Below are 14,456 nucleotides of genomic sequence, written 5' to 3' on the forward strand. Positions count from 1 at the left end.
TTATATATATATATATATATATATATATATATATATATACTGTATATAGTTATATATATTTAATTTTTACAAATTATATATTGTTTGAATCCACATTGTATTGAATCAACATAATATTGTGAAATATCATTATAATTTAAAATAACTGTTTTCTATTTTAATATAATTAAAAATTACATCTATTTCTAATGGCAAAGCTGAATTTTCAGCAGTCATTATTCCAGTCTTCAGCATCACATGATCCTTCAGAAATCATACTAATATGTTGATTTGCTGCTTAAGAAACAATTATTATTATTATCAGTGTTGAATATTAACAGTTGTGCTGCTTAATATTTTTTTGTAAACCATGATACATTTTATTTCAGGATTCTTAATAAATAGAAAGTTCAAAAGAACAGTATTTATTTGAAATAAAAAAAAAAACTTTAAAATTAAAAATGTCGTTTAAGGTTACTTTTGATCAATTAAATGCATATTTATTTATTTATTTATTTATTATTAAATAATGAATGTGCTGTATCTATCTATTATATTTTGGACTCCAATCTACAAATAACAATGTACGTTCAGCACAAAGGAAACTACACAGATTGTATTTGTCTCTTACAGTGTTTTTGTCTTCGAGCCCACCCAAACTTTCTTTGTCTGTCTCACTAACCCACATTTAGATTCAGACACACACAGACATCTCTCTTCTCTGACCTGTTGTTCCGTCTGGTTGATGCCCAGCAGGTATGTGAGGTGGGAGAGGAGCGTAGCGGCAGCCATGTTGGAATGAATGCTGCGTGTGTTTGATTTCAGTCCCCTCAGGCACGATAAAACCACCACTGTTAGCAACAACGCCGCCATGGAAACTGAGAGCGAGGAGTACGTTACTATGGCGAGGGTCTCCAGGTCACCCTCTAACTGCTGCTTAGCAAACAGAGAGAGAGAGAAGGGAAAAGATATCAGCAACGGTTTGTGCTGAAGGAGATGTCACTGTGGAACATCCTGTTGCCTGTTAGATTCTTGAAAAACATGAATATTTCTTGTAAAGAATAGCTTTTCAGTGATGTGGCCTTGATCGTTCTTTGTTCTGTGTGTGTGTGTGCGTGCATATACATCACCTCTCTCTGTGAGCTGTCCATAAGGACTCCAAACGTTCCCAGTCTGTGGCACTGACAGCGAACATGTGACGTGTTCCTATAGACCACACTACAGTCCCGCACCGACCAGCAGCCTCCTGCTGATACACTGAACACACACATTCAGAGCATTTACTGCTTATTCCTTACAAGAAGAATACAGACTACCGTTCAAAGGTCTGCCGTCTGTAAGATTTTCTTCTTCTGTAAGAAGAAGTCAAATACACTCAACAAAGCTGCATTATCTGATCAAATATAAAACAGTAATATTGTGAAATATTTTTACAATTTAAAATAACTGTTTTCTAATTTTATATATTTTAAAATATAATTTATTCCTGTGACGACAAAGCTGAATTTCCAGCAGCCATTACAGCAGTCTTCATGATCCTTCATAATTAATTTTAATATTCTGATTTAGTGCAAAACAGGTTTTGCTGTTTAATATTTTCTGGAAACCATGACAGATGAATTATCATTAATGTATCATGGTAAGGGATATTTAAAAAGAAAGAAAGAAAGAAAGGAAGGAAGAAAGGAAATAAAGAAAGAAAGAAAGAAAGAAAGAAAGAAAGAAAGAGGCATTTATATTCAGCAAGGACTCATTAAAATGATCAAAAGCGACAGTACAGATTTTAATGTCAAATAAATGCTGTTTTTCTTCTTTATCAAAGAATCCTGAAAAAAGGTATCACGGTTTCCATGAAAACATTAAACAGTTGTATTAACTGTTTAAAAAAAATGATAATAATAAGAACCATTATTAATAATTGAGCACCAAATCAGCATATTAGAATGAAGATACCATCAAAATCTTATTTTGTGTTCAACATAAAGAAGAAACGTACACAGGTTTGGAACGACATGAGGGTGAGGAAATGATGACAAAATTTTCATTTTTGTGAGAACTATCCCTTTAAAACCCCATCGGTTGACCAAACCATTACATTACACTGCTGGTCAAGAGTTTGGAATAATTAAGACTTCATTCTAATATGCTGATTTGACATTTTGACAGACGGACATTTTTTAGGTGAACTATTCCTTTAATAGTGGTTTTGATTGTCCTTGAGACATGAAATTGAGTAAAAGACAGCGCACACAGACTTACGGGCTGCTGTGATTCCACTGCACACACAGTGGTTTGCTGCGGTTGCTGGTCTCCAGAAGACGAAACTCCAGCAGGACCGGAGTGTCCAGAAAACCCTCCACGAATGTCTGGTTATTGTACACAGAAACACTCACTACAGGCGAGTTCAACACAGGGTGTCTGGGTAACCTGCAGAGATGCACACACATTGTTAGAAAGACAATCACACTCACAGATCACAGTGATCCGTGTGTTGTTTATCTCTTTCTAACCTGACGCCGCGACGGTCAGTGTGGTATTTAGGGGGAAGTGCAGCCCCTAGGCTTCGATAAATAAGGAGGATGACAATGGAGACCGGCGCCTCTTGCAGTGACAAAGAACGCCGCGCTGCTATTGCTTCTAACGTCTGATTGGCCAACAGGTTCACAGGGCCAGCAGGAGATGGAGCTGAAACTAAACACAGATTTATTGCTCAATGCTTTTAAGCCTTGTAAATGGGTTTAAAGAGTGTATTCATGTGATACTTACAGAAGTTGCGCTGTGACACTAGTGCAGTAGGGGGCAGCACAACATGTGTGTGAGCGTCCCAAAGCACTTGACCTCGGAACAGAGTACTGTGATACCGTGGAAATCGTCGCCGCACGTGTGTGTGGTTGTCAATGCGATCCAGAGTCATGACTGCAAAATACAAACACACACATTGTGTGAACTACAGGATTCTTTTAATAGATCTGCTCTCTGTAGTGCTGCCGTTTTTCTTGCTGATCCTGCCGGAGGTGCACACTGCAGGTGTTAGTCTCACATTGATCTTTCTCAACTTCACTTCACACTGCACATGACAGGTTATTTCCAATATTTACTTTTTCCCACCATCAGCTGACTAAGACGCTCTCTCCTCCAGAGTGGAAGTGCTATGCTTGTCACAAACAAAATGAATATTTACTGGATTGAAGCAACTTAATATGCCACCCATTATTTTATAAAAAACATAAAACATAAAATACACAAAAATATATAAAATACAAGTAATATGTTATAAGTAATATAATTATTAATAAGTATTATGCCCATCACAGTAAAAAAATAATCAACAAATCATTTAATGATTAAATAAAATTTACTAAGATTTTTTTTTTTAAAGTGAGGATTGATATTTAAATATCCTTCATGAACAAAATATAAATAAATCAACAGAAATGCTTCAAAGACTGTTTCAATGAAAAGCATTTTATCTGAAATCAATTTTCAGAGGTCGGTCAAGTTAATTTGAGGCTGACATTGCTCTTTTCACTCCCTTAAAACCCACCAGAAATCATTCTAAGATGCTGATGGTTATTTGCTGGACGGGTAACACTTCCTGTTATGATCTGTATTTTCTTTGATTAAGAACAGCATTTATTTGAAACAGATTTTTTTTATATAAAAATAAGAATCTAAAAATCAATTGAATGCATCCCTGCTGAATAAAAGTAATTATTTCTTCTGTATGTGTTTGTTGTGTATTAATGCTGACCGATGTTTGGGGCGACGAGTGCCACAGGATTGAGGTAGGTCTGTTTCATGTTCTGGGCGAGTATGCGGGCGTACTGCTCCAACAGATCGGCCAATCCCGCCGCTCCAGTCGGACCTGAACTTTGACCCCTCCACAACGCAGCACTGCCCGGACCCAACAAAACACTACAGCCTCGCAACACATTCTGCAGAGCGAGACAGACCAAAGCAAGACGTTAATCAACTAGTCTTGTCGAGCTCAATCAAATCTGAATGTCAAATTTCCAGCTATTCATCAGTTCCCTAAGGAAATACACACCTCATTGAAATGTGCATCCTGAGTAGCTGTCAAACCGAAGCCTGACTGGAGGCTCTCAAAGGTCAGGAGGCGAGACAGCAGCCTCTCGGCTATCTGAAGGTCATTGCCATAGAGACGGGTTGTTGCCTCTGTGACATCACGAAGCTGATGGGCCAGTTTTTTCTCAATGATGGTGTTGAGTTCTGTCTCATTTCTTTCTAAAGCCTCCAGCTACACACACACACATTGAAAAAATGGTTATGTAATATAGACAAGCAGCTCCAATACTGTGTGAAAGTTATGGATCTTAGGCCTGTGTTCACTCATCCTGTGTTGACATATTCAATTCAATTCAGCTCATTTCTGCTATATTTACATTTTAGCATATATAAATTAGCTTTGCCGTAACAACACATCATACTCAAATAAAATTAAATAAAAAAATAATAATTTAATGAGACTGTTGTTAATCTAAAATTAAATAAATGTAAAATCAAATCAAAATGAATATGTATTTTTAATGTTAAAATGCCAAAATTCACTTTAAAATGGCACTTTAATAATATTATATATATACATACACACTATAGAAAGCATTATTCATTGGTTAATATATTATTTATTGGTTATTTAACCAATTCTATATTATTGAGCTCTAACAGGAAAATAAATATAGCCAATTGTACATAATTTTAATATTAATCCATGCAAAATCTTCAGTGTAGGAACCCAGAAAAAGTTTTGGCAAAAAATGTATGCAATAGGCCTCATTATAGTAAATGGATAGTAAATGTGGAGGTATAGTTTCTCACGGCTGTGTTTAGCTCCACAAAAGGAGGAGAGGTGCAGTTGTACAGATCAGGGTCGAGCCATCCTCTCTCTCCATCACAGTGCTGAATCGCAGTTCCTTGGAAAAAGAGATGAACGAATGCATTAGATGGACTTCAAAAAAGACACATAAAAGACACAGATGTGAATCTACACACTCACTCACTCACCAACTGATCCTTTGGGACAGGGGACAGCAGCAGGCAGGTTGAACTTTGTTCTGGGCCACCAGATTGCTGATGTTATGGTCTTCGGACAGCCATCATAGATTACTAAAAAAAGCGGGTGATGAAATGATTAACGATTGTGGAGAGAACATGGAAAGATTAACGGTTGGATGAAGGGGTATTTACTGTACCTTCACAGCCTGTTTGTGTGACCTCAGCAAATGGATTGTCACACATGTTACACTGTCTGCCAATCACTCCAGGTCGGCACTGGCACTGGCCGCTCTCGTGGTCACATGACCTTGAGAAGGAGCCCACTGGATAGCAATCACATGGCAGGCAGACATCACTGCCCGGCCGTTGGTAATGAAACTCCTGACACACACAAAAACATCCATATTAACACATGCATTTTAAACACAAACTGATAAAAACCACAAAGCATAGTGATTATAACATAATAGTTAGAATAATAAACAAAATTCCTTCATATATTTCAAAAGCCTGATAAGATTGTGTGTGTTCATGTTTTCCTTTGGGATCGGAGTGTAATATACAGATAATCAAAAGCCTGATGTACAGCGTGAGGGTGAGTAAAGCTTTATTATAGCACTCCAGAGTGAGGAACACATTTCTCTAATCTCTTAATTACACTTAAACACACACACACAAACCAATTAACACTTCCCAGACCAGCTATACTGTATGAACAATTCTATGTGAACACGTGGGCATTCACTCCTATAAATAGTACCAAATCAAAAGAACATGTGTGAATTTGACTATAACAGTTTAAAGACTGGAAGGTATAATCTGTACATACTGGCAAAATGCATATGGTAGGCCTATACAGGAAAGTGCGATATAACGTGCTACTATTAAGAGAAATTTGTGCAACTTCATAACCTAAAATACCTGTAGTTGTACAAATGAGGATTTCAATTTAAAGCTGTGGTGCTTTGGCAGGAAATTCACACAATCTCCAATTCCTGTTCTCACTAACTTCTCCGTTATTTTGTATACTCTATATACTGTATTAATAATAAAATTGAAAATAAAGTAAATGTGCCTATTAAATGTAAAATGTGTGTCTAAAAAGCTCTAACTGCTAAAAATGCATTGTCGATTCACCACAGGCTGATCCTGAGAAACTCTGTTTTTACTCTCCTGAAACTCTGAGAAGGTCAGGAACATGAAGCATAACGCTCCGCATGTTTATGAAGCTGCTGGTTGTTGGACAGTTTTACTGTAACTGCTGATCCTTATACTGAAACAGTATGTTTGTGTTATGGTATAGACTGTATAGAGTACACTTGTGCTTGCCTTGTCTTATGCTACAGGAACCTTAAGAGGGTTTAGGTATCAAAGCCAGCAGACAAATCAGCTATACAGATTCAACATTGAAAATAAGAAATGTTCTTAAGCACCAAGTCAACATATTAGAATGATTTCTGAAGGATCATGTGTGTAACGGGGCTGACGAGACGTGAGACGTGTGGATCCATCTGCAGGCTTTATTAAAGAGACGTGGTAAACAGGCAGGGTCAAACAATGGCAAACAGGTATATGGCGGGCAAAACACAAGAATAGTCCCAGGGCTAGCGTAGGTCACCGATCGGCAGACAGAATCACAGGGGCGAGACGAGAGGGAAAAATCCAGGAAAACAGGCAAAGATCAGAAATCGCGAAAACAGGCAAGGCAAGGCAAAACAAGGAAAACACAGAGACTCGGAATGGGGTATGGGCTAAACAATACTCAGCAGAGAAAGGTGGTAGGAGTGGGTGTTATATAGTGAGTGAGGTGATTAGAAACAGCTGTGTGCAATGAGTGCAATCAGTGCAGTGTGCAAATCGTGCAAAGAATGATGGGATATGTAGTCCGGGGTGCTATGCAACAGTTTGTGTTGTGCGAGAGTCAATGTAATGGAAAGGGTGACCTCTGGTGGTGAATAAACGGAAGTCCATGGACCGAATTCGTGACAATGTGACACTGAAGACTGGAGTAATGGCTGATGAAAATTCAGCTTTGTCATCATTAAAATAGAAAACAGTTTTAAATTGTAATACAATATTACTGTTTTTGATCAAATAAATGCAGCCTTGGTGAGCATAAGAGATCCCAATCCCAAACTTTTAAATGGTAGTGCACATGTCTGATGTGAATCTGTGATTTTATTTATTTATACATTTTTTTTGGATGTCCTACTCATTTAACATACAGTATAACAATATGCATGTACCTTGCAGTGGCAGTGTCCAGTGGTCTTATTGCAGTCGGTGTCAAAGCTTTTACTGGCTTCACAGTGGCAGGGTCCACATGTCGGGCTGCCCCACCAACCACGAGGACATTGCTGCTCGACCCTACAAACACACACACACACAGTTAGATTTGATCAAATGCCTATGTATCTAGGGCAGATCTGACATGGAGAGCGAGACAGCGTGACACACACAGAGAGAGAGAGAGATGGAGCCAACAGATAAAAGAGAGCAGATGAGATTGCCGCTGTTGTGAAGGATTTGGCTGAGCGTGTGTGAGTTTGAGGTAGGGGATGAATTAGGGTCACATGAGTGACAGTCTGTCGGTAAACTTAAGTCTACTTTCATCCGTTCAAAGCCAGCAAACCTTAAGCACACACGCATACATGCGGCTAAGAACAAATGCATCATTAACATGAACACAAACTTATTCGCCATACGCATCCAGTCTTTCGGATAAGCTTTGAACACTGGATTAGTGTGACAGAAAACTCTCACACATGCACACAAATTCAGCCGTAAATGTGAATGCATCAATAAAGTCTTTGTCCATCTCTCACTGTATTATCTTACTGGTACATTTTGCTTGTCAACTTATTAGAGATTATAGTCAGAATAAAAGTAACTGGGCTACAGGACAGATAAGGAATAAAGCGGAAATACTTTTTTTTCAGTATTTTTGTCTGGTTTCCCAGCAAAAACAGCCTAATAACAAAAAATGCTTCTTTTTTTTTTTGAAAAGCAAAATTGTGTAAGATAAAAACAAACTATATATAACTATATAAAAACAAACTATAACTTGAAATAAATTATTTTTTGTACCATATTAGAATTTTTGTCAGGTATAAACCTGACTAAATTTAGTTAGATTTCTGATTAAAACTAACTATAAAAAATTATTATTTATTATTTAATTATCTTCTTTTAACTATGTTTAGATATTGCTACTGAGCAGGACAAAAACAATATATACTATATAAATAAAGAAAAAATCTTTTTTCAGCACATGTAATGATTCAATAGTGATGTGTGTGTTCATTTGTGCTCATGTAATTGTGCATACATGTGGTGTGTATTAATGTATACCTGTGTTGGCAGTACTGTCCATAGTGATTGTCCTCACAGTCACAAATATATCCATGTGAGGAGCTGGGCTTCCTGTGACACTTTGCTTGATTTTCACATGGGTTCAGCTGACATGCATCCATACAGCTTTTACCGTAGAATCCTGTAAATAAAAAATGTAAACTGTTACAACACAATATTTTTTCAATGTTAAAGTATTTTCTCAGCCATTCTTAGATTAATTTCAGTGAAAAGTATAAACACTATCACAGAGTTTGCTCAACCAATGATGTGAGTTTGGGGCGGGGCTATCTGTTTGAGCGACCAATGGCAGATGTAGGGAGTGTTCAGGGAGCTGTTTGTATACCAGAAAGACTTTAAAAGTGTCAAGAAAAATCAAGTTTTCTGTGATCTTTTGAGATTTCAGAGCTCAAAAAAGATTATCCACTGAAAACATCAAATCAATTCAACTTCGACAGTCTGAGGGACACGTTTCAGTGTGAACTGTTTTGCGAACCTAAAACAATGTGATGCAGGATGAGGCAGTACCAAATATATTGGATATGACAGCAAACCCTCAGCTTGTTACTCATTTCAGGTGGCTTAAAGGCACAGAAGCAAAAAAACTGCCTGTTTAAACAGTCAAAAGGTAAAATAAAATATGATTAACATTATAGATGGATCTCAGGGGGAAAAAATATGCAATAAAATTGTATGATACAAAGAAATTCAACCTAGGAAATAAGGGAAAAGATACACATGCCCCAATTAAATCTACAACATTGAAATTCAATTCAAAAGGGAAAAACAGCACACACCTCACATACATATTTATTTAATTTAAGGCATAAAACACACAGGAACTGAATGAACTGAAAGTATTTCACTCTCTACACAAAACAGCATAGCCTTGATCTCTCCTTCACTAGAGTCATATAGAAAGCCTCCATCTGCACGACAAGTGATCAAAAGACACAATAACCCCCTTTCTCTCTCTCTCTCTTTTAGCAGGGAGATTTTGAACTACTGTTCAAAGGTGTGTGCAAACCCTATTAAGATGAATGAAGAAAATCAGAAATGGAATGCAGTAATACAACCATATGCTCTTCTGATGAAGCCTTCCACTGCTTTGAATGCTATAGAAGTCACTACAAGATTACAATAAAGTCCTCAGAAAAAGCAACTTTATTCAGCACACATTCAACTAGCGTGCTGCACTACTGAGACTTATTAAAACTGTTAAATTATGTATGGGAATCTAACCAACAACAGAGCAAAAAGGAGAGAGATATTTCTGTTCTTAAATTTAGGCACTCTTAGCACTCTGTGTGTGTGTGTGTGTGTGTGTGTGTGTGTGTGTGTGTGTGTGTGAGAGAGAGAGAGAGAGAGAGAGAGAGAGATGTTGTACGTGTGGGTTTACTCTACCAGGAGGAGGTCTGAGAAATTAATTCAGAGTTTATGAGGGGAGTCTTTGATTTCTCTTTCTGCACAGCACTATTAATAACACTGGGCTGATGCAACTTTAACGGCATGATAATGAAGTGAACGAGTCTGTATCTTCATTTACACGTGATGGGAGCTCATACCAACACACGCACTTATAAATAAATGTATATCATGTACTCTGTGTGGGTGAACTGTCAGGCTGTTAACAGAAACCACTGACATGCTCTATGTATTTTTATAAATACGTCTGACACCACACTGAAAACTGAAAAAATATATGTGGGATTAAATAACTAATTTAGAAATAAAATTAATTTAGAAATAACATTTTAGTATACTGAATGTTTTAAAACAAAAAGAAAGAAGAAAGTACAATTTTGTGCTTCTAAGTATAAAAAAAAAAGGAAATTTGTGATTGAGCATGTGAACTCTTTTGTGCTGACGGTAAGATGTTCTTATTTCACTAAAGCTGCTCTTTTGATCTTTCTTAAATCAGGCTGGAGAACATGATTATCAATTTTACACAAACTTGTAGAGTTCATGCAGCTCGAGTGGTGATGCCATTAAAGCACACCTAACACTGAAATTTTCAATTCAACTTTTCATTAATATTTTTATTCTGATAATATAAATTATGATGAAAAATGCATTAAATTAGAAAAATGCAACATCGATCTTCACATAGACTTCTAAAATTTTAAACCCCATTGTATGTATACAAAGCATTTTGATTCTGTACATTTTGTATCCATCAATCATAATTCACATTTTACCTGGTTCACAAACGCAGGTGTGTCGATCCCATTCATCGGTGCATTGGCTGTGGGCGGGACAAGGGAAGGAATTACACGGGTTGCCAACATTACAGCCAGTCTCCACCTTGATGGTTCTGGAAGGGCGGGGCAATGCAGGGGAATCAGGACGCACCCCCAGACGCACCCCCTGAGGACACATACCAGAACATAGAACATATATATAATAAATAAAACATATATATAAGTATGCACACATCAAAAAAAATCTAAAGCCTTGCTGAGCATCATAGACTTCTTTAAAAATACTAAAAAATAAATGATTAAATTAATATACTAAAAAATTGACAAATAAAATTAATAATAATAAAATTAATTTTAAAATGTCTAATAAATTAAATGGAAATAATTACTAGAATTGGGAATTTAGTTAGTACATGCTTTGCTGACTGCACATTTGAAGGAACTTTTATATTATGTATGTTCTCTAAGTTCTCATTAATTATTCAACTAATTGTCTGCTTGTTAAAAACTAATGACACCATTAGGAATTCAAAACTACCAATAATTCATACATTACAGAAGGCTGCAGAAGCAGACGTGTGGTGAGCACAGTTGAGATCATATCAGGTTATTATAAAAAGAGAACGCAAAAATGACTGAGAGTTACATAGACGCACCTGAATGCAGCCACGTATACCATTTTGCACCTCTCCTGACCCTAAAACTCCACCTACATGTAGGTGCTTCACCTTTACACCATTAATCTCATTCCCAACAATGACTGTTCCCTGTGTGAGAGAGAGAGATTTAAAGAGAGGCAGAGAAATAGATGGCGAGAAAGTGAGGTTATATTAGTTGATTTAAGTTATAGTGCATGTAAGTCAGTGTTTAATCACTAAACCAGTGATCTGTGTTTGATTTGTAGTTTAATCCAGAAAGATTAGGATCTGATATTCCAATATTCCAGATTATGGATTACAACACAGGATTATAACAGTCAGTCAGCGACATAATAGGGGTTAGAGGACCACTTATGTGTGGGTGTATGTGTTTGTGTGTACCTGATACAGTCCAAAGTCCAGTCGGACTGTAGCAATATATCGAGTCTCTCTGCCACTCCTGACATCGCGGAGCTCGAGCTGTAGGTCATGCCAGCGTCCATCACACACCTGAACCTGATCCAGTCTCAACCTGACCGGCCGAGTCGAACCCCGTGCCACAGAAAACACCAAATGACCCGAAACCACCTGGAATCAGAAACATACACACCAGGGTTTTTAATAATTAACCATTTCTCAATTTCAATGAATGTTTAGGATATGAGAGCTATACTTGATCATCTAAGCATCTGGAGTTCAGCGCAGAATTGTCTACTTCAAAGTGCTATGGGACGTCAAGCTAGTTTTATTTAATTTACGCTGTGCTTCTAGTGAAAATGTTTGTTTTCTACTCCAAAAGAGATCATGGTTTCCTTTCATCAGGCTCTTAATGATTTAAAATAAAATAAAATAGAATATTTGAAGGCAAACAAGCCCAGGTTTATCCTTAATGCCAGAGAGCACTAGAACAGTACAGCTTTTACACAGGAGGAAAAACTTGGTTTCAATCCTTTGATTCTACTAGCCTTTAATTAAATGTCTGTCATGTTTTAATTAAATAAAAATCAAATAGTTATGAAAAATTTTGAAACTGCAACTGAAACAACTGTAATTAAAATAAAAAAAATGAAATAACTTCCTCTTTCCACCATTTAGATTATCTAGTAAAACATTTTAAAAATCAGTAAATCTTGACATTAAATTAAAATGTAAATAAAATTATCAAATTTAAACCTTATGTAAACATAAATTAAAAAATGATCAAAATTAATTTTGCTTTGCTGGCCAAACATTTCACCTTATTGGCTACAGAAAATAAATAAATAAATACATCAGAACAAGAAAGTAAGTCAAATAATTCAAAATGTCAATTTAAATTTATTTCTATTAGTAATCAGATGAAACATAGACTACAAATATGAAAGGGCTGAACTTTTTCTAGTGATTTCTTTTCCTTTCTGTGTGTATTACTGTGTGTAACATGTCACTCATTGTGTTTGTAAGTGTGTATACCTGAAAGATCAAGTTGGTGTACTGTCCAGCTTGAGCCTGCAGGAGAACCCCCTCTTTTGATCTGGTGCGGAACACCAGCCCCATGTACCAGGGTGTAGTGATGGTGACTTCATTCTTCAGGTCCCACCACAGCACACTGTTTCCAAGGAAACGATGGGGGTGGGACATCACTGTGAAAGAATCATTCCAACAATACCGTCATCAGTAATGTCATCATGATATTAACATTTAGTAATAGTTCCTGTTTGATACTGGCATTCTGATTTAATATTCACTATATAGTACTACTATTGCCCTTCAGAGGCTACAAAAGGCTCTTAATGCATGGTTTCTGGAGCATCGGTGAGCATTTGAACCTTCTGTAATAGTTGCATACGAGTCCCTCAGTTGTCCTCAGTGTGAAAAGATGGATCTCAAATCATACAGTCACTTTTGAAAAAGGTTCAAATATGCAGAAGATGCTGGAATTGTGCAGGAGCTGGGGGATTTTTCTGAAGAACAGCAGGCAGTTGAACTGCTCAGGAGCAACGTAGGATTCATGAACAACGATGCTCTTATTTTGTTAAAATTATTAACATATTTGCATACTCTGCATGTAAACTTATGAGCACAACTGTTTTTTAAAATATAATTTATTCCTGTTATGGCAAAGCTGAATTTTCAGCAGCCATTACTCCAGTCTTCAGTGTCACATGATCCTGATTTGCTGCTCATGAAATATTTCTTCTTATTATAAATGTTTAAAGCTGTTGTTCTGCTTAATATTTTTGAGGAAACTGTGATTTTTGGATGAATAGGAAGTTTGAAAGATCATAATTCCATCTTTTTTTTTTTTTACAATGTCACTTTTGATTAATGATTTTTGATTAATTTCTTTCAGACTTCCAAACTTTTGAATGGCAGTATATGTTGAAATCATCTGAGTCAATCACAAATACAGGACGTAACTATCATCACACTGTAAACAATCACACACACCGGGTAAAGTGCCATTATTAGCGATGAATCCTGCCATGTCCACTGGTCTGTTATCAATATGCAGGTCTTTCATGCAGCCAATAAATTCTCTTGTAGTAAACGGGAAGTTCTCAGGCAGGTTAGGAACTCCACCCAAAAACAACGGGCCTGTCAGATCCAGAGACCTGTGAGAAAAAAAATACAGAAGGAAAGAATGACAAAATTTGTTCTCCTGAGCAAAACCAACACTTTTCACATGTACGTGAACATATAAAGGTGTATATATTAGGTTGTGGATGCTCACTTTTTGCTGCTGGTCTGTCTTCCCTGTGCAGCACAGCTGTAGTTGCCGAGCTGAATGCCAAACCTCAGAGAAACAGCTGTGTCACAGTCATCTACGCTCAAGACTGCAACCTTCTCATCAGACGGACCCTGAACGTCACCACTCACACTGCGCTTTGGCTAGATATGAGCACAAATGAGTCCTCATAAGTACACAAACACAAAAGCACAAGACTACATTCTGAATACATGAAAACAACTGTTAGCAAGTTAGGATGCTAACTGCTTCTTCAGAGGACTTGCTCACCTTGTTGTAGTAATGGATGTGAACGGTGTGCCAGTTGCCGTCACTTACTCCGCCAGGCAGGTATGGACTCACCTGAGTAGACGACTCACCTGTGCAAAGGTCACACAGAGATCAGAAGTCGATATTACAGAGACAAAATTTACACCACAACATAAAACTGAATTATCAGAATTACCCATTACATTGTAGAACCATAGATTTGTTCAAGATTTATTTCAACTTTCTAAACACACAAATTCACTCTTTTTTTTTTTTTTTTTTTTTTTTTTCTTG

At 36.9% G+C, this 14,456-nt stretch overlaps 1 protein-coding gene across 1 annotated transcript in view; it reads right to left on the reverse strand.

The window, feature by feature from the left end:
* LOC107669597 (cadherin EGF LAG seven-pass G-type receptor 3-like) overlaps window positions 1-14,456 on the reverse strand; it is a 43,330-nt gene that overhangs the window by 8,419 nt on the left and 20,455 nt on the right. Inside the window, 19 exon segments of the mRNA XM_016461898.1 lie at window positions 706-912; window positions 1,110-1,236; window positions 2,239-2,406; window positions 2,490-2,670; window positions 2,746-2,895; window positions 3,731-3,914; window positions 4,028-4,237; window positions 4,819-4,913; window positions 5,005-5,106; window positions 5,193-5,376; window positions 7,242-7,362; window positions 8,347-8,488; window positions 10,545-10,713; window positions 11,204-11,314; window positions 11,588-11,773; window positions 12,638-12,807; window positions 13,616-13,779; window positions 13,899-14,056; window positions 14,184-14,304. Of these exon segments, the coding sequence (XP_016317384.1) occupies window positions 706-912; window positions 1,110-1,236; window positions 2,239-2,406; window positions 2,490-2,670; window positions 2,746-2,895; window positions 3,731-3,914; window positions 4,028-4,237; window positions 4,819-4,913; window positions 5,005-5,106; window positions 5,193-5,376; window positions 7,242-7,362; window positions 8,347-8,488; window positions 10,545-10,713; window positions 11,204-11,314; window positions 11,588-11,773; window positions 12,638-12,807; window positions 13,616-13,779; window positions 13,899-14,056; window positions 14,184-14,304 (2,950 nt within the window).

Source organism: Sinocyclocheilus anshuiensis, unplaced genomic scaffold (genome assembly GCF_001515605.1).
Source record: "Sinocyclocheilus anshuiensis isolate Anshui unplaced genomic scaffold, SAMN03320099.WGS_v1.1 scaffold80, whole genome shotgun sequence".
In the NCBI taxonomy this organism is placed as follows: domain Eukaryota; kingdom Metazoa; phylum Chordata; class Actinopteri; order Cypriniformes; family Cyprinidae; genus Sinocyclocheilus; species Sinocyclocheilus anshuiensis.